General features: G+C 45.6%; 1 protein-coding gene across 1 annotated transcript; it reads left to right on the forward strand.

Annotated features, from left to right (window-relative positions):
• Window positions 1-2,331: 2,331 nt before the first annotated feature.
• LOC142204281 (olfactory receptor 4B13-like) lies at window positions 2,332-17,898 on the forward strand. The gene is made up of 3 exons (XM_075275590.1): window positions 2,332-2,598; window positions 16,966-17,561; window positions 17,745-17,898. The coding sequence occupies exons 1-3, from the start codon at window positions 2,332-2,334 to the stop codon at window positions 17,896-17,898; spliced, it is 1,017 nt and encodes a 338-aa protein (XP_075131691.1).
• The last annotated feature ends 3,150 nt before the right edge of the window (window positions 17,899-21,048 follow it).

Consider the following 21,048-nt stretch of genomic DNA (forward strand, 5'->3'; position numbering starts at 1 on the left):
CCCCGGCTAGGGCAATAATGTAACCAGAAAAACAAACAATCTTCAGCACAAAAAAAAAAAAAAAAAAAAAAGGTATTTTTTTTAAAACATAATATTTATTTCAAAAACATTAAAAATTAGTACCAGATGTAGAAAAAATAAAGCACTTTGATGGTAGATTCCATAGATAAACGCATGTTTTGAGAAAAGTCAACCAGCCTATGCGTTTCAGGACATCCGTCCCTTACTCATGGCGATGTACTCAATGCCCAAACCCTCAAAGCAATATAAAGTTTAGCACACAGGTGTCAATACTACATGTGATTACCATTTAATTAAAAACAACTAAAACCAAAACAAAACAAGCAAAACCAATGTAAACAAATACAAAATATCAAAAAAATGTAAATAAAGATGATCCTACAAAGAAATATTAACCCAAGAAAAATAGCAGAGTCAATCCACAGCATTGTCCTCGACAACATAAAAGAAAATAAAGAAAATTAAGAAAAAATAAAGAAGAAAAAAAGAAGGAAAAGAAAAAAACGCATAAAAATCGCACACACAATACTAAATAGCCACCTATATAACATATGAGCAATGAGTGGGTGAGCTGTGAACCTTTCACATTTTTTCTAGTGTTGGACTTTCGGTGTGGTTTTCACGAGCTCCCAGGTGCACCATCATTTAGGTGCTGCTTTTTTCATACCCACCTATTTGTGTTTTTTTTTAGAGTCATGGCTTCTTTTTGTACCAGATTGTAGCTTTTCTTGATCTAGTAGTAAGATCATATTTTGGTATTTTCCATTTTTTTCATTGTATCCTGTGAAACATGGAGAGTATATCCAAAAAGGATACGAGACTCAAGAGATTGGCAGAGGCTTTTGACAACATTGATGATTCAGATACAGATGAGGATTGTAAGAATTTGTTGCATAAATACTCCAAGTTTTTGACTATTGAGACCAAAACATGGTGGGATCACAATGCCTTAAAGCTTTACCATGGGAAAGCCATGATTCCAAGGGGCTTAAGGATCAATAAATTCTCTACTACCGTCTTTAACGAGGATTTTAAGTCCAAATGGGAACGCATACTCTCACAATGTTCATTGGATCTTATGGATCTGATTATCCAGGAGGAGGAAAACAGGATGAAGGAATGTGGGATTGAGCTTGCTAAGATCAAGGAGGAAATGGTCAAGTATGAAGGCTCTAAAACATATCTGGACTTATTTCCCAAGATTGAGTCTCAAATAAAAGACTTGGAGGAAAATATTATCAAAACCAAAAAAACAAAATTTGCACGTGATAAACGTGATTACGAGTCAGGAGAAGTGTATAAGTGGCGAAACCCCATGGATGACTATACACCTAAATCCATTTTGAAAAAAGGTAGAGGACGCTATTATCGGAACAAAAACTCCACACCACGAAAGGTGTCATTCAGTTCATCTGAATTGGACTTTCCGGATAATGCCAATTTTTCAAACAATTCTGGGAATTCATCTGATGTATCCATTAATAACTCTCGTACTTCAAAAAACGGAGGGCGGGACGCAAACACCGCTCCCGAAACAGAAAAAAGACCAAGATATTGGACAAGAAAGAAACAACATCCTCATTGAATGAGCAAAATTTGCCGACCACCTATATGGACACTGTTCAGACTTACAGTGTGTTGAACCTGTCTTCATTTGAATTAACGGCAGATATGCTGTCGTTACTTAGTAGGGGGCTCAATTTTGTGCCGACTGCTAATTTCAATTTGTTTGAGACTATTTTAGATTTGAACAAGTTTGTTCGTTCACTCACAGTGAAACGTCATTTTTTCGAACACGATAATTTAGAGGGCTGTGGGGATAGTCTTGTCTCCAGTAGTGGTATTGTGGACAATGAATATGGTAACCTCTTGTTTGCAGAACAAATGTGTTTACTTAATTTGAAAAGCTTGCAGGATTCTTCTGATACATCGCATGTTCTTTATGCAACTAATGTCAAAAAAAACAATCCTTTTTACTATCCCGTTATGTCTAGGACGTCTTGTTTTGATATTTTTCAATATGCGGTGGAAAGGGATTTAAGGGTTTTGGCTAACTCCACCAAACATACACACTTGAAAAATAATCTGTCTAGAAAAGAGAAACTTGCACTTGATCTGTTATCACGTAATGATTCTTTGATTATAAAAATGGCAGATAAGGGGGGTCTTGTAGTTGTAATGAATAAAACAGATTATTATGACAGTGCCATGTCAATATTGGGTGATTCTTCGACTTATAGGGTTCTTAATTCGAACCCCACTTTGACTTTTTCAAAAGTCTTGGAGAATTTATTATCAGAGGGTGTGAAGATGGGGATTATTCGGGAAGATCAGAAAGATCACCTTATTATTGATCACCCGGTAATCCCCATCTTCCATGGCCTACCAAAGGTCCATAAAAACATTAGCCCCCCTCCATTACGCCCAATCATAGCGGGCATCCATTTGCTTAACGAGCGTGTTAGCGAGTGGGTGGACTCATTACTTCAACCTTTGATCCAAAAGATTCCTGGCTATCTGCGGGATACGAAACAAGTTTTGAAAACATTTCAGAATTTTAAGTGGGAATCAGATCTGGTGTGGATTTCCTGTGATGTGGAGAGCTTATACTCGTCCATTCCACATGACCTGGCTCTATCAGCCCTTTCTAGAGATGAGCGAACACTAAAATGTTCGAGGTTCGAAATTCGATTCGAACAGCCGCTCACTGTTCGAGTGTTCGAATGGGTTTCGAACCCCATTATAGTCTATGGGGAACATAAACTCGTTAAGGGGGAAACCCAAATCCGTGTCTGGAGGGTCACCAAGTCCACTATGACACCCCAGGAAATGATACCAACACCCTGGAATGACACTGGGACAGCAGGGGAAGCATGTCTGGGGGCATAAAAGTCACTTTATTTCATGGAAATCCCTGTCAGTTTGCGATTTTCGCAAGCTAACTTTTCCCCATAGAAATGCATTGGCCAGTGCTGATTGGCCAGAGTACGGAACTCGACCAATCAGCGCTGGCTCTGCTGGAGGAGGCGGAGTCTAAGATCGCTCCACACCAGTCTCCATTCAGGTCCGACCTTAGACTCCGCCTCCTCCGGCAGAGCCAGCGCTGATTGGCCGAAGGCTGGCCAATGCATTCCTATGCGAATGCAGACTTAGCAGTGCTGAGTCAGTTTTGCTCAACTACACATCTGATGCACACTCGGCACTGCTACATCAGATGTAGCAATCTGATGTAGCAGAGCCGAGGGTGCACTAGAACCCCTGTGCAAACTCAGTTCACGCTAATAGAATGCATTGGCCAGCGCTGATTGGCCAATGCATTCTATTAGCCCGATGAAGTAGAGCTGAATGTGTGTGCTAAGCACACACATTCAGCACTGCTTCATCAAGCCAATACAATGCATTAGCCAGTGCTGATTGGCCAGAGTACGGAATTCGGCCAATCAGCGCTGGCTCTGCTGGAGGAGGCGGAGTCTAAGGTCGGACCTGAATGGAGACTGGTGTGGAGCGATCTTAGACTCCGCCTCCTCCAGCAGAGCCAGCGCTGATTGGCCGAATTCCGTACTCTGGCCAATCAGCACTGGCTAATGCATTGTATTGGCGTGATGAAGCAGTGCTGAATGTGTGTGCTTAGCACACACATTCAGCTCTACTTCATCGGGCTAATAGAATGCATTGGCCAGCGCTGATTGGCCGAATTCCGTACTCTGGCCAATCAGTGCTGGCCAATGCATTCTATTAGCTTGATGAAGCAGAGTGTGCACAAGGGTTCAAGCGCACCCTCGGCTCTGATGTAGCAGAGCCGAGGCTGCACAAGGGTTCAAGCGCACCCTCGGCTCTGATGTAGGAGAGCCGAGGGTGCACTTGAACCCTTGTGCACCCTCAGCTCTGCTACATCAGAGCCGAGGGTGCGCTTGAACCCTTGTGCACACTCTGCTTCATCAAGCTAATAGAATGCATTGGCCAGCGCTGATTGGCCAATGTATTCTATTAGCCTGATGAAGTAGAGCTGAATGTGTGTGCTAAGCACACACATTCAGCTCTACTTCATCGGGCTAATAGAATGCATTGGCCAGCGCTGATTGGCCAGAGTACGGAACTCGACCAATCAGCGCTGGCTCTGCTGGAGGAGGCGGAGTCTAAGATCGCTCCACACCAGTCTCCATTCAGGTCCGACCTTAGACTCCGCCTCCTCCAGCAGAGCCAGCGCTGATTGGCCGAATTCCGTACTCTGGCCAATCAGCACTGGCTAATGCATTGTATTGGCGTGATGAAGCAGTGCTGAATGTGTGTGCTTAGCACACACATTCAGCTCTACTTCATCGGACTAATAGAATGCATTGGCCAATCAGCGCTGGCCAATGCATTCTATTAGCGTGAACTGAGTTTGCACAGGGGTTCTAGTGCACCCTCGGCTCTGCTACATCAGATTGCTACATCTGATGTAGCAGTGCCGAGTGTGCATCAGATGTGTAGTTGAGCAAAACTGACTCAGCACTGCTAAGTCTCTGCATTCGCATAGGAATGCATTGGCCAGCCTTCGGCCAATCAGCGCTGGCTCTGCCGGAGGAGGCGGAGTCTAAGGTCGGACCTGAATGGAGACTGGTGTGGAGCGATCTTAGACTCCGCCTCCTCCAGCAGAGCCAGCGCTGATTGGTCGAGTTCCGTACTCTGGCCAATCAGCGCTGGCCAATGCATTCTATTAGCCCGATGAAGTAGAGCTGAATGTGTGTGCTTAGCACACACATTCAGCTCTACTTCATCAGGCTAATAGAATACATTGGCCAATCAGCGCTGGCCAATGCATTCTATTAGCTTGATGAAGCAGAGTGTGCACAAGGGTTCAAGCGCACCCTCGGCTCTGATGTAGCAGAGCTGAGGGTGCACAAGGGTTCAAGTGCACCCTCGGCTCTCCTACATCAGAGCCGAGGGTGCGCTTGAACCCTTGTGCAGCCTCGGCTCTGCTACATCAGAGCCGAGGGTGCGCTTGAACCCTTGTGCACACTCTGCTTCATCAAGCTAATAGAATGCATTGGCCAGCACTGATTGGCCAGAGTACGGAATTCGGCCAATCAGCGCTGGCCAATGCATCCCTATGGGAAAAAGTTTATCTCACAAAAATCACAATTACACACCCGATAGAGCCCCAAAAAGTTATTTTTAATAACATTCCCCCCTAAATAAAGGTTATCCCTAGCTATCCCTGCCTGTACAGCTATCCCTGTCTCATAGTCACAAAGTTCACATTCTCATATGACCCGGATTTGAAATCCACTATTCGTCTAAAATGGAGGTCACCTGATTTCGGCAGCCAATGACTTTTTCCAATTTTTTTCAATGCCCCCAGTGTCGTAGTTCCTGTCCCACCTCCCCTGCGCTGTTATTGGTGCAAAAAAGGCGCCAGGGAAGGTGGGAGGGGAATCGAATTTTGGCGCACTTTACCACGTGGTGTTCGATTCGATTCGAACATGGCGAACACCCTGATATCCGATCGAACATGTGTTCGATAGAACACTGTTCGCTCATCTCTAGCCCTTTCTAGTCATCTACGCAAATATTCAAATTTTTCTGTTGAGCTGTGTGAATTTGTTGTTCTTTTGACAGACTACCTATTAAAGCATAATTTTTTCAAATTTGACAGAAATTTTTATTTACAGGTTCGCGGGGCCCCTATGGGGTCCCGTTTTTCACCCACCCTGGCCAATATATACATGGCATGGTGGGAGGAAACTTTTGTTTACAGTAATGCAAATCCATATGGGGGGCATCTGCGCTGGTACGGCCGCTACATTGATGACCTACTTTTAGTGTGGTCGGGCGGTGTGGCGGCCGTACCAGCGCTGATGGAGTATTTTAATAACAACATTATGAACTTGAAATTCACCTATAGAGTTGAAAGATTTTCCATTGATTTTTTGGATGTCTCCCTTGTGGGTGACTTGGAAAGAGGCATTGTCTTGTCAAAAGTTTTCCGGAAAGATTTATCAGGCAATACGGTCCTACACACGACTAGTTGTCATCCCCGTCATACTATCAGGTCAATTCCAGTGGGAGAACTTCTTAGGACTAAACGAGCCTGTTCTCTAGACTCTGATTTTCAAATACAAAAACGGGAAGTCCACACCAGATTGAAACATAGGGGATATCGCAATTGGCAGCTACAGAGAGCTTCTGCCATTGTAGAAAAAAAGCCTAGGGACTTCCTCCTATCAGATAACATCAGTGGTAGGGAGAATGGTAAATTTGTGGATAGTATCTTTTTTTGCACCAGCTATAGCAGGGACTATGATGAGGTAATAAGGATAGTAAAAAAACACCTTCCTATTTTGAGACAGGATGATATAGCCACTAGGATCTTGGAGAGGGGGTGCAGGTTTATTTTGCGTCGTGGGAAATCCTTAGGCAGTGTATTATCTCCGAGCATGTATACTGACTCTAATATGGTTGGCAGTAGGACTTGGCTTGATGTACAGGGCTTCTTCAAATGTGGTGCACCAAGGTGCCAAGTTTGTCGTTTTGCTGAGAAATCTGCCTTCTTTGAGAATATACACACTCATAAAAAGCATCGTATTAAGCACTTTCTTAATTGCAAAACTGATCACGTTATTTATTTGATTTGGTGCAACATCTGCCATTTGTATTATGTAGGGTGTACGATTCGACCTTTAAAGGTCCGAATCTCGGAACATCTGTCAGATTGCAGTAAGACCACTACCAGTAACACCTCTGGGGCTTCTAAGCACTTTATTACTCACCATGGGGGTAACATTTCCTCTTTTCGTTTTTGTGCAATCGAACGTGTTGAATGCCCAGCTCGAGGTGGTGACTGGCGTAGAAAAGTGCTTAAACGGGAGGCTTATTGGATTTTTGAGCTTGGTACAAGAGCACCTAAGGGGTTAAACTTTAAATCTGATTTAATTTATTTTTATTAATGTATCATTTAATTGTGGTGTTCATGAATTTCGGTTTGTTCACACTGCTATTTATTTCACATACATTTTTGAATTTGGTTCTTAGTTCCATTATATTTGTTTCATGATTTTTGATTTAGGAAGTTTCTATTTATTTATTTTTATTGGTATACTCGTCTTGGATGCAATAGTTTGGTTCTGATCATGTGATGTGTCACATGACCGGTTTCATTGGCATACTCCCTTCTGATACAAGGGTCGGGTCCCGGTCATGTGATGTATCATGTGACCGTTGTCTAGGTAACTCTCTGTTTCTCTATCATGGAGGAACTTGAATTGCGCCTTTCTCTCTCTTTGTGGTGTATTTCGGAATTGTAGTGTCAAGAGGGGAATTCTTAGGCGTCTTTCTGACTTCACACGCTGGGGTGAGTACCTCTTTGCGGTTTAACTTTATGGGTTGTTTTTCATTAACATGCCCACGATCACTCATCCAGTGGATTATGGAATTTGTTTTGCCAATTTGGTTTATTTCTTTTTTTATTTTTTGCTCATATGTTATATAGGTGGCTATTTAGTATTGTGTGTGCAATTTTTATGCGTTTTTTTTCTTTTCCTTCTTTTTTTCTTCTTTATTTTTTCTTAATTTTCTTTATTTTCTTTTATGTTGTCGAGGACAATGCTGTGGATTGACTCTGCTATTTTTCTTGGGTTAATATTTCTTTGTAGGATCATCTTTATTTACATTTTTTTGATATTTTGTATTTGTTTACATTGGTTTTGCTTGTTTTGTTTTGGTTTTAGTTGTTTTTAATTAAATGGTAATCACATGTAGTATTGACACCTGTGTGCTAAACTTTATATTGCTTTGAGGGTTTGGGCATTGAGTACATGCGTTTATCTATGGAATCTACCATGTAAGTGCTATATTTTTTCTACATCTGGTACTAATTTTTAATGTTTTTGAAATAAATATTATGTTTTAAAAAAATACCTTTTTTGTGCTGAAGATTGTTTGTTTTTCTAATCCAACAAGTGTTCAGGAATAGAGTGCAATAAGTGTCCAGGAATAAGTGTAAGTTCACATGGGTATTTTGGTCCGGAACCTGAGACGGAGGCCGCATCATCGTTCCAGACCAAAAAATGGTAGCTGCTAGAGATGAGCGAACGCCGTTCGATCGAATAGGTATTCAATCGAATATCAGGCCATTCGAGGTGTTAGATTCCAACCAAATACCACGTGGACCTGGACAGGGGGGATGTCAAGTGGGGAGAGCAGTGTAGATGTGGAGGGAATTTCAGCACCAAAGAGGGTGGCTAGAGGCAGAGGCATGGCCAGAGGAAGAGGAAGCTGCTTCATCAAAGCCAGGCCACAGCCAGCAGGGCCCAAAATGTTCCCTCTTGTAGCCAGCCTAGAAAAACTCCCAGATCGAGGCCACAGTCTTCGGTGGTGTGGAGATTTTTTAATGTATGTGTGGAGGACAAATATAGTGTGGTTTGCACACTTTGCAACTCAAAACTGAGTAGGGGCCCTAAAAAGAGCAACCTTACAACCACTGCCATGCGCCGTCATTTGGAATGCAAGCATTGGGCTCAGTGGCAGAGAGCAAACGCAGGACAATTGTCGTCCGGCGTTGCCGCCACTGCCTCTCCCACTGTTGCCAGTGCTGGTGCTGCAGTCCAGACCATCAGCCAGGACACCTCCACATCTGCCTCCGCCACTTTGGAGACTTCTCCCTCATCCTCCCCTATTCCTGCCTCAGCTCCTTCTCCAGCCATAGCTCCTTCTCCTGCACCATCATGCGCATCTTCCCAGCAACCCATCATCTCTCAGACGTTTGCAAAAATACAGCGCTACCCACCCACATGCACAAGCCTTAAATGCGCACATCTCCAAACTCCTGGCCCAGGAGATGTTGCCGTTCCGGCTTGTGGAAACTCAGGCCTTTTGTGACCTGATGGCAAGTGCGGCACCGCGCTATGCTGTCCCTAGCTGTCACTACTTCTCCCTGTGTGCCGTCCCCGCCTTGCACCAGCATGTATCACGCAACATCAGGCGGGCACTAAGTTCCGTGATTTGCACAAAGGTCCACTTGACCACCAACGTGTGGACAAGTGCATGCGGACAGAGACAATACATTTCACTGACGGCACACTGGGAATGTTGATGAGGCTGGGACCGGGTAACAATCTGGGGCGGTCTACCTCATTTCCCCGCCCAACATTCCTGGCAGGGGCTCTGAAAAACCACCCCCCTCCTCCTCCTCCTCCTCCACCTCTGCCATCAGCTACCTGCTGGAAACGCTGCAGCACTGGCATGGGGAGACGTCAGTAGGCCATGCTGAAGTTCATCAACTTGGGGGACATACAGCATACTGCCTCCGAGGTGAGGGATGCCCTCCTCGATGAGACATCAACATGGTTTTCGCCGCTGCACCTGGACCCAGGCATGGTCGTGTGTGATAACGATTGGAATCTGGTAGCGGCTTTGGAGCTTGCCAACCTCCAATACGTTCCATGCCTGGTCCATGTTTTCAATTTAGTTGTGCAATGTTTTTTTAAAAAAATTTAGCCAAGCTACTTGTGAAAGTGCGGCACTTGTGCGCCCACTTTCGCAAGTCCACAGTAGCCGCTGCTAGCCTCCGAAGCCTCCAGCAACGCCTCCATCTGCCAGAACACCGGCTGATGTGTGACGTCCCCACATCCTGGAACTCAACATACCACATGTTGAGTAGAGTGTGAGAGCAGCAGAGACCCTTGATGGAGTACCATCTCCAAAACCTAAGGGTTCCTCAGAGTCAGCTTCCGCAGTTTCTGCACCATGAGTGGCCATGGATGGCAGACTTATGCGAGATCTTGTGTGTCTTTGAGGAGTCCACCAAGAGGGTCAGCTGTGATGATGCAATTGTGAGTGTCACAATCCCGCTCCTGTGTGTGATGCAAGAATCCCTCATCGCCATCAAAGATAACACATTGGATGCCGAGGAGTCAGGCATAGGAGCACAACCATCCCAGCAGGATAGTCAGTGCACACTCTTGTCCGCTTCATGGCATATATTGACGGAGGAAGAGGACGAGGAGGATGACGAAGTGGCAGATCTCATTGTCACACAGGAGGCTAGCGGGGCTGTTCATTCTGTCCCATTGCTGCAGTGTGGTTGGGGCAAAATGGAGGAGGAAGAGGAGGAAATGGAGAGTGACCATTCCGGTGGGGGCAGCCAAGTGACACCAAGTAACACTCTGGCACACATGGCTGAATACATGTTGGAGTGCTTTGCAACTGACAAATGCATTGTCAAAAACCTGGAGAGCAACGACTACTGGATTTTTGCAATCCTTGACCCCCGGTATAAAAATTGGGGAGGGCCAGTCGCATGAGTGATTGCCACAAGCAACTGGTGCAGAATATGATGGAGATGTTTCCATCAGCTGTCGTTGGCGGCACACAGGAGAGTTCCTCCAACAGGCCACAAACTGTCATCTGGTCCACACCTGGCAGGGGCACACTCTCCAAGGTCTGGGACACATTAACGGCACCCACTCGCCAATGTACCGCCACTGAGGGGCCTAGTGTCACCAGGAGGGATAAGTATAGGCACATGTTGTGGGAGTACCTGGCCGACACCAGCCCTGTCCTCTCCGATCCCACTGGGGCCTATACTTATTGGGTCTCCAAGTTGGATTTGTGGCTGGAACTTGTGCTGTACGCATTGGAGGTCCTTTCCTGCCCTGCCGTCAGCATGCTATCAAAAAGGGTCTTCAGCACTGCCGGTGGCATAATTACGGATAAGCGCAGCCGGCTGTCAGCTGACAGTGCTGACCAGCTGACCCTGATCAATATGAACCGCCACTGGATAGACCCATCATTTTCATGTCCACCCGTGTCAAGCACCCCGACATGAATTTTCCTGTATGTGCTCACCCTCTACAATTCCTCCTCCTCCTCATACTCCTCCTCCATCAGCGCTGCACAATTCTGATCCTACTAGGATCAATCCACCCTGATACCCCCAACTCTGCTGCTTAGAGTCTGAATCCACCCTGATTCCCCCAAACTCTGCTGGTTAGAGGCTCAACTCACTCCAAGGGCCAAAAACACTGCTGGTGCAAGGCTCAACTAACCCCAACGGCCAAAAAATAAAACACTGCTGGTGCAAGACTCTACTCACTTCAAGGGCCAAAAATCATATTGGGTACATTAGATGCCCCCAGACATGCCTCCCCTGCTGTCCCAGTTGCATTCCAGAGGTGTTGGCATCATTTTCTGATGTGATAGTGGACTTGTGACCCTCCTGAGTCGAATAGTGGTTTCCCCTGAAAAGAACGTTTTTTCCCCATAGACTATAATGGGGTTCGATATTCGTTCGAATAGTTGAATATTGAGGGGCTATTCAAAACGAATAATGAATATTTCACTGTTCGCTCATCTCTAGTAGATGCGACTGAATTCCCATGCACTACACCAGCATACAGTCGCGGCACTCCGCTCCGGATTAGGCCCAATGAATGGTCCTAGTCCGGAGGAGGGAATGTCTTCAGGACGAATTACGATGCGAAACGGCCTGAACAATGAGTTTGTCACTTCTTTTTCCGGAAGCTGGAACAAACCAGCTCCCGGAAAAAAGAACTGACTGGCTCCAATGGGAGCCGTCTTTTTGGTCAGGATTTTGAGGTGGATACGGCCTCAAAATCCTGACCAAAAATCTCTGTATGAACTTACCCTAAGATCGCTCCTTGTATAAGTGTCTGTATTGTCCTCCCCTTTCCATCAGTTCGATCAGTCTATTGACTCAATCCCATGACCCTCCTTCGTATAGCAGCTGGGGCCATATTGTGTATGTCGTGTCGTTCCCGTCTGAGCCTTTGGCTTTGTTCCCCTACTACATGTTACTATTTCTATTCCATGTACTTGTATTCTCGTTTGCCTGGTTGCCCTTGTGCAGGTTATGTTTTTTTTGTTATATAAAATCTTCAATAAAAGTCTAAAATTAAAAATAAATAAATAATAGAAAGATTCTGAATAATATTTCTTTACAATTTTGAAATCCTTTAAGACGATATCTCAATCGGTTAATTAGAATTATTTTACGTCTTGTGTCTGTACACCGGGGAACCTCGGGAGGATCTCTATGGAATCCCCAGATATAGCTCCTTCTACACATGAAGGTATAAATGGCTGTGTTACCAGCTTTATACAATTCTTTGCCTATTCCTTCGGCTGCACCGATGTGTGTGAGACGTCTTATACTCTAAGGACAATACATTAAGGCTTCGGCTCTGACATTCTAAGACGTACAGGGTTTTATCACCCACACACACGGACATTGTACACACTGCAGATACAGCGGAGGTAAGCCGACCTGCACCGGACATCAGTCTAACATAAATGTAGTAACGTCTCTATACAACAGACATGATATAAGATGAAAAGGAATAGAGATGAGCGAATAGTGTTCTATCGAACACATGTTCGATCGGATATCAGGGTGTTCGCCATGTTCGAATCGAATCGAACACCGCGTGGTAAAGTGCGCCAAAATTTGATTCCCCAGGAACAGGAACTACGACACCGGGGGCATTGAAAAAAATTGGAAAAAGTCATTGGCTGCCGAAATCAGGTGACCTCCATTTTAGACGAATAATGGATTTCAAATCCGGGTCATATGAGAATGTGAACTTTGTGACTATGAGACAGGGATAGCTGTACAGGCGGGGATAGCTAGGGATAACCTTTATTTAGGGGGGAATGTTATTAAAAATAACTTTTTGGGGCTCTATCGGGTGTGTAATTGTGATTTTTGTGAGATAAACTTTTTCCCATAGGGATGCATTGGCCAGCGCTGATTGGCCGAATTCCGTACTCTGGCCAATCAGTGCTGGCCAATGCATTCTGTTGGCATGATGAAGCAGTGCTGAATGTGTGTGTTTAGCTCAACTACACCGGTGGAGTAGTTGAGCTAAGCACACAGATTCAGCTCTGCTTCAATCAGCGCTGGCCAATGCATTCTATTAGCTTGATGAAGCAGAGTGTGCACAAGGGTTCAAGCGCACCCTCGGCTCTGATGTAGCAGAGCCGAGGGTGCACTTGAACCCTTGTGCACCCTCGGCTCTGATGTAGCAGAGCCGAGGGTGCGCTTGAACCCTTGTGCATCCTCGGCTCTGCTACATCAGAGCCGAGGGTGTGCTTGAACCCTTGTGCAGCCTCGGCTCTGCTACATCAGAGCCGAGGGTGCGCTTGAACCCTTGTGCAGCCTCGGCTCTGCTACATCAGAGCCGAGGGTGCGCTTGAACCCTTGTGCACACTCTGCTTCATCAAGCTAATAGAATGCATTGGCCAGCGCTGATTGAAGCAGAGCTGAATCTGTGTGCTTAGCTCAACTACTCCAACGGTGTAGTTGAGCTAAACACACACATTCAGCACTGCTTCATCATGCCAACAGAATGCATTGGCCAGCACTGATTGGCCAGAGTACGGAATTCGGCCAATCAGCGCTGGCTCTGCTGGAGGAGGCGGAGTCTAAGGTCGGACCTGAATGGAGACTGGTGTGGAGCGATCTTAGACTCCGCCTCCTCCAGCAGAGCCAGCGCTGATTGGTTGAGTTCCGTACTCTGGCCAATCAGCACTGGCCAATGCATTTCTATGGCGAAAAGTTAGCTTGCGAAAATCGCAAGCTGACAGGGATTTCCATGAAATAAAATGACTTTTATGCCCCCAGACATGCTTCCCCTGCTGTCCCAGTGTCATTCCAGGGTGTTGGTATCATTTCCTGGGGTGTCATAGTGGACTTGGTGACCCTCCAGACACGGATTTGGGTTTCCCCCTTAATGAGTATATGTTCCCCATAGACTATAATGGGGTTCGAAACCCATTCGAACACTCGAACAGTGAGCGGCTGTTCGAATCGAATTTCGAACCTCGAACATTTTAGTGTTCGCTCATCTCTAAAAAGGAACCGTTCTAGATGGTCAGTGTCTGCTAAATATTAAATACGATACTGCACATAAGAGCGTGGGATTGGTTGTCAGCCATTACTGATAATGTAGCGTCCAGGTAGAACACTACTAAAGGGTTAATAAGCAGGTACCTGAGCTCTCCACCTTTATTACATACATTACATTACTTATCAAATCAAATCAAACAAGCTTTATTGGCACGTCCGAATAGATATTTGGCATTGCCAAAGCTAGTAAAGTGTGTGTGTGTGTGGGGGAGTTGGATTCGGGTGGGTGAGTGGTGGGTATGGGGGGGTGGGGTGGGTGGTTTGGGGTATAACAGTCCGTGGAGTCTCATCTTCCTCTTCGTTGGTGACCGCTATATGGGTGGCTGGGGGTGGGGCGGATGGTATGGGGTATAACAGTCCGTGGAGTCTCATCTTCCTCTTAGTTGGTGACCGCTATATGGGGAGGTGGGGTGGGGCGGGTGTTTTGGGATAAATATAACAGTCCGTGGAGTCACATCTTCCTCTTGTTTGGTGACAGCTGGACACGTATTGGGCAGCGATCTCCACAGTGGTCTCTTCTTCTCCCAGTAGGATGTAGAGTTTCCTCTTCTCGTCTGCAGATATGAAGCCTGGGATGTGGGCAGAGAGTCTTTGGTAGTAGACGGCCCTCACAGCTGAGTATTTGGTGCAGTGTAGCAGGAAGTGGGTCTGGTCTTCTAGGGCCCCCTGGTCACAGTGCTGGCACAGTCTGTTCTCCCATGGCTTGTACGTCTGCCTGTATCGCCCTGTCTCTATCTCTAGGTTGTGGGCGCTCAGTCTGTACCGGCTCAGGGTCTGTCTGTGCTTGAGGTGGCGTATTCTCTCCAGGTAGGTGGCCATGGTGTAGTCCCTTTGTAGGGATTGGTACACGGTGAGTTTCTTGGAGTTATTTATTTCGTTTCTCCATTCTTCAATGTACCGCTCTCTGTTTGCCTCTGTGGTCGCCTTTATTTCGGCCTTGGTTATCATCTGTTGGTGTTTTTGGTTTGGTGGTTGGCTGTTTGGTTGGTGAGTGTCTGGTTTGCTCAGGTGGCTTAGCCATGCTTGGTGGTGGTAGGAGTCGCTCCCCTGGATGTGTGCCTGGAAAGCTAGCGCCCTATTCTGTATAGTGAGCCATAGGGGGAGTCTGCCTAGCTCTGCCCTGCAGGCCATGTTGGAGGTGTTGCGATGGACATGGAGCAGGTATTTGCAGAACTCCAGGTGGAAGTTCTCTGTTGGACTGGAATCCCAGTTTGACTGGTCTGGGTAGGTGGCTGGGCCCCAAACCTCGTTGCCATAGAGAAGGATCGGGTAGATGACTGCGTCAAATATTTTCAGTCAGACCCTCACCGGTGGTTTGAGGTGATACAGTTGTCTTCTGATGGCGTAGAAGGTTCTGCAGGCTTTTGCTTTCAGGGTTTCTATTGCTGCTTTGAAGCTTCCTGATTGGCTGAGCTCCAGCCCCAGGTAGGTGTAGCTGTTGGTTTTCTCCAGTGTGGAGCCGTTCAGTGTGAATTGTGGGGTGGTGGAGGCTTTATTGTGACCCTTCTTCTGAAATACCATGACTTTGGTCTTCTTCTGGTTGATGGGTAGGGCCTATGTGGTGCTAAATTTTTCCAGCACTGACAGGCTTTCTTGGAGGTCTTTCTCGGTGGGGGCCAGGAGTAGGAGGTCATCGGCGTATAGCATGAACTTCACCTCCCGATCGTTCAGGGTGAGGCCTGGGGTTGGTGAGGCCTCCAGGGCTGTAGCCAGTTCATTGATATAGATGTTGAAGAGCGTTGGGCTCAGGCTACAGACTTGTCTGACCCCTCGGGCCTGTTGGAAGTAAGCTGTCCTTTTCCCATTCACCTTCACACTGCACTGGTTTCCGGTGTAGGAGCTCTTGATGACGTCGTACGTTCTTCCTCCTATTCCACTCTCTAAGAGTTTTAGGAGTAGGCCTGGGTGCCATACTGAGTCGAACGCCTTCTTAAAATCTACGAAGCAGGCGAATATCTTGCCTTTTCTGGTGTTGTGGACGTGCGCCTTGATGAGGCTGTGCAGGGTGTAGATATGGTCTGTTGTGCGGTGGTTTGGCATGAACCCTGCTTGGCTCTTGCTGAGGACCCCGTGTTGTGTGAGGAAGGTGAGGATTCTGTTATTGATGATGCTGTTGAACAGTTTCCCCAGCTCCAGAGCTTCACTCACTATTCTGCTGGTGCAGTCACTGTGTACATACATTAAATTACTTATCCTGTATGGACCACACACAGATCAGCTGTTTTACTACCTCTGAGCACTGGTAGCTACTACAGGTGACAGGAGTAGAACCAGCCAAGTAATAGGTGCAGAGTTGGAGCTCTGTCTACTGTGTAGTGGTGGCCCCAGAGTCCTGCTGTTCCACTGAATATGGTCAGAAAACCCCTGGTTTCAAAAGGAATGGGAAATATATAGAAAGCTCTTATACTTCTACCTTCTGCTCAATCCATTCCTGGCTTAAAAAAAACCCCAAAAAACAAAATGTGCAACAAAAAAAGCTGCGTTTCTGCAACATCGGGCCTTAGCCTAAGTATGTATAACAGTGTAACTAGTGGACAGAGCAGACAGACACTTTACCGGGAACATAAATTCAAGGGCCCCTCCCCAGCTCATTTTGCTCAAAAACTGAAGCAGCCCTTTGCCATTCCACTGCGGTTTCTACTGCTCTTCGGACCTTCTCAGAGGGATGTCTTGTGCTGCGGACTTTGTAGCTTAATGAGCCACAGAATTTACAGCAATATCTTGCAGGGCGCTTATTTTTTCCACTTCTTGCTCCAATCTCTGCCTCTTCTTGAAAACAGTGGGAGACAAAATCAGGGTAAAATCTGCCGCTTATTTTGGGGAGGCGTCCACCTCAATATCAATGGCAGATTCTACCATGACATCGGGCCCATGAGATTCCTCTTACAAATATGAGGAGACCAGTACTATAAACAATACATTATGGTTGGGGAGTTGGGGTAGATTTTGCATTGTTGGCCTGGACCTTACTCTTCTGTACTTAACCTTTAAATGTGATGACAACAATAAGATTCTTGACATTCATTCATCTTCTTCAGATGGTCTCAGGAAATAACATCACCTCCATCGTTCTTCTGGGATTTCCAAGTCTTCAACATTTCAGATTTCTCTTCTTCTCACTATTGATTGTTGGTTTTTTGGGGACCATTTCTGGAAACCTTCTCATCATGGTCTTGTATGCAGTGAGTAAATCCCTTCGGTCCCCCATGTACTTCTTCATTACACAGCTCTCGTTGTGTGACCTCCTGGTGACTATGGACATTGTCCCCGTCCTGCTTCGCACTGTCCTGTATGGAAGGATGACTATGACTCTCGTCGGCTGTATCACCCAGTTTTCTATTTTTGCCACCTCGGAGTCTTCGGAATGTCTTCTCCTGTCGGTGATGTCTTATGACCGGTATGTGGCCATCTGTAACCCCCTGCACTATCACTCCATCATGAGTCGTAGGTTTTGTGGGACATCTGTAAGTATAAACTGGTTAATAGGTTTTATCGCATCACTGGTCGATGTGAATTCTGTGAATAGTTCGCACTTCTGTGGACCAAACGTCATTGACCATTTCTACTGTGACATAGAACCCATAATGCACCTCACCTGCTCTGAACTATCTGTAATTCATAAAGTTTTCCTGGGGTTTGTACTTGTTGTTGCACCTTTCATAGTCATTGTCATGTCCTATGTGTACATTGTCCTCACCATCCTGAAGATCCCATCCAATACCGGAAGACACAAAGCCTTCTCCACCTGCAGCTCCCACCTCACTGTGGTCTCCATATTCTACGGGACATTAACAATTGTTTACATATTTCCTTCAAGAGGAGATTCCCTGACCCTGAGCAAGGTCCTGTCTCTGATGTATACGGTGCTCATTCCACTGCTTAACCCCATTATATACACTCTAAAGAACAAAGACTTCAAAGACGCTTTTCAGAAATTAAAGGGAATGTCACCAAAAATGACCTACTTTTGAAACCACGTTTCTAAGAATTTTAGATTTTGTTTTATTTTTTTGTGTCGCTGTCTATCGTTACTTTTTCTCTACTACTATATCCTACAATGTATCAAGGCTGGGATAACATCTGGGTTGTCGTCTACGTTTGGAGACTGTATTGCAGTGACCGCCAAAAATCAAAGGCAAAAGAGTTCTCCAAATTCGACTTATTCATCTGTTCTTTTCAGTTTATAAGTCCTTATAGTCTATGGAGTTCGTCAGTCACCATTGCTGTCCCCTGTTTTAGAGGTCCTTGTATCTATTGTTTTGGTTCTCTGATGGACCAGAACAACGGACACTCCAGTGCAGATGTTAATATGGTGTATCTCTGGTAAGGAAAGGGTGTATTCTGGAGATGTTTTTGAGGTGGAGGTGACATGAATCTGCGATGATTCAATATGGGGAGTGAAGGAAAGGTCTGCGTCAAACATGACCCCGAGGCAGCGGGCCTACTGCCTAGGAGTTATAGTAAGGCCTGAGACTGCAATGGATATATCAGGGACAGATCTATTAGATGGTGGAAACAGTAGTAGTTCAGTCTTGGAGAGATTTAGTGTCAGATAGAGTGAGGACATGATATTAGAGACAGCAGAGAGACAGTCACTGGTGTTCTGTATGAGTGCAGGGGTGATGTCACAGGAAGATGTGTATAATTGGTGATACTTCTATGACTGGAATGATATCTTCCATTAGCAGCACAATGATGTTTTCTTTTTTCTTCAATATGTTAGGTTGCCCATTGCCTATTGTGATTCTTAATGTACTTGAATACTATCACTTTGTATGTTACATATTTTTCACTGTCTGATGGAGATCTGTGACCAAATCGTTACATCCTCTGCCATTCAATTAATAAATAAGTTTTTATAAGTATCTGACTTGCCTGAGGGTGCGAGGCTTATTCTATTGTTCTATTGGGCTGGACCCCTACCTCAGCACCCCAACTACTTCACCTCTCTGTGCATGTTTCGTGCAGAAACCGAGTGGAAACCACACCACATGGACCCCATTATAGTGTATGGAGTCTGCGGGTTTCCTTAAGTAGCTGCTGCGTATAGGTTCCTGTTCAGGGGTCCTCAAGTGGACTCCCCGAATAGAAATCCAAACACCAGGCCTAAAACCATAATAAAGGTAATATTGTTATCTCACAACAAACGCGGTAAAAACAAAATGTCAGCGTCGCTTGAAATGATATTTTTTCCCACAAAAAAACCCCCCAAACCTGGAGTGGATTAGCCAGAATCTCATCCATTTTGCAGGTATTGTGAAACGCCACATTTTTTTTTTTTTTTTTTTGCTGTAGTATTTCCAGTATGACCAAATTGCGGCATCTTCACAATGTGGGACCCCTGGCCAAAAAACAATGCAGCTTTCCTACAACGTATTATATTCCTAGGACAAGAAGGTAACAAGGAAATAAACAGATCATCTAAATCCCTTGGAATATCTGTAGAAAGATCTTACAAATGCTGTTGGGAGAAGAGAAGGTGCCCCCTAAATATGGGAGACCCACAGCCGTCTGCAAAAGAAGAGGGGCCCGAAATTCTAGCTGAGAGGTGTAAGAAGCTTGTGGATGGAGATAGGAAGCCATAGATATCACTTATTTCTTCCAAAGGGTTGACAATAGAGATGAGCGAGTAGTACTCGATCGAGTAGGTGTTCGATCAAATACTACGGTATTCGAAATACTCGTACTCGATCGAACACTACTAGCTGTTTGAAGTTTAAGGTTCGATGCAGAACCAGCGTTGATTGGCAGAATGCTATACATTCAGCCAATCAACTCTGGTTCTTCTCTTACCTTTAGAAGTCTTCTCCGCGCTGCGTTCCCGCGTCTTCTTCCAGGTGGAATTCACTCTGCCTAGGCATCCGGCCTAGGCAGAGCCGACTGCGCATGCGCGGGCATGCACGCGCATACACGTGCATGTGCAGTCGGCTCTGCTCAGTTGAACAGTGAGAATCGGATTTCAAACCTCGGACATTTTAGTGTTCGCTCATCTCTAGTTGACAACTAAATATTAAGTTGAGGGCGTCAGTCAGTCATTGTGTCCGGCCATTTTTGGAGTTTTGAATGAAATATATTTTGGCTTTTTTTCTTCTACTTTCTTTGTGTTGGTCTAATACATCCAAAGGAAATTAACCTGTTTATAACAATTAATGTATGCAAGGACCAAAAGAATCATCTGCTCCACTTGCACAATAGATTTCAATTGTTTATTATTAATGTAAGTCAATGGGATTTTTTTACTAATTGGAGATTGGATTTTAAAAACAATCCTATTCACTATACAGCATGGAATCTAACAATTGAACGGTTTGATTGTTAGAATCCACACTATGTAGTGATTTTTTTAATCACTAAGTAGCCAGAGGATTTTTTTTTTTTTTAAATCCTCTGGCTACTTAGTCCCCCCTGGTGTCCACTTACCTGCAGAGATGGCTGGTCCGGTGCCCGGTGTTCTCGTTCTTCTTCGCCTCGCTGCCCCCGCCTCTCAAGTTAGGAGAGTGTGGGCGGGTACTGGGAGCAGAGACGTTACGTCTCCCCGCCCTGTGTCCGCCTACACCCTCCTAAGCCACAAGCCCCGCCTTCTTCCTAGCTCTTTAACACTAACATGAGAGGCGGAAGCAGCGAGGAGAAGAAGAATGAGAACACCGGGCACCAGACCAGCCACCTCTGCAGGTAAGTAGCTACTAGAGATGTTAGCTAGTCTCCCATTAGAATGAATGGACGCAGTCGGTGCCGGTGTTTGCCGGCTGCTTCCATTCATTCCTATGGAACCACAGCGGAGCCTTCACACTGAGTATACACTCCGCTCAGAATGAGTGGAGCGTATACTCAGTGTGAAGGCTAACATTGTTAGCTTTTCCCACAATGCTTGGCCAGTAGCAAAGCATTGTGGCAAATAATCACCGATCTCAATCCCACCTAAAAGATGATCACTTAACCCTACTGGGTACAATTTGTCCCCCAATGAAAAGTTACAAATAATAGACTGCTTACCTGCTGTGGATGGCTGGATGCGTATCACCCCTTTTTTATAAACATTGGTGGGCATGGGGAGATGTTTTCCCGCATAAACTGCAGTCCACGTGCAATGGCTCGGCGTCGGGGTCGGTGCACTGGGCTTG

The sequence above is a fragment of the Leptodactylus fuscus genome, chromosome 5 (assembly GCF_031893055.1).
Source record: "Leptodactylus fuscus isolate aLepFus1 chromosome 5, aLepFus1.hap2, whole genome shotgun sequence".
Lineage (NCBI taxonomy): Eukaryota > Metazoa > Chordata > Amphibia > Anura > Leptodactylidae > Leptodactylus > Leptodactylus fuscus.

What these genes read in the sequence shown, in the direction of transcription:
- LOC142204281 (XM_075275590.1), top strand. Translation starts at nt 2,332, where the DNA reads ATGGGGATTATTCGGGAAGATCAGAAAGATCACCTTATTATTGATCAC. An exon ending in TTAAGTGGGAATCAGATCTG is followed by an intron (nt 2,599 to 16,965) that starts GTGTGGATTTCC and finishes CATCTTCTTCAG; the next exon opens with ATGGTCTCAGGAAATAACAT. An exon ending in ATTCATAAAGTTTTCCTGGG is followed by an intron (nt 17,562 to 17,744) that starts GTTTGTACTTGT and finishes ATTTCCTTCAAG; the next exon opens with AGGAGATTCCCTGACCCTGA.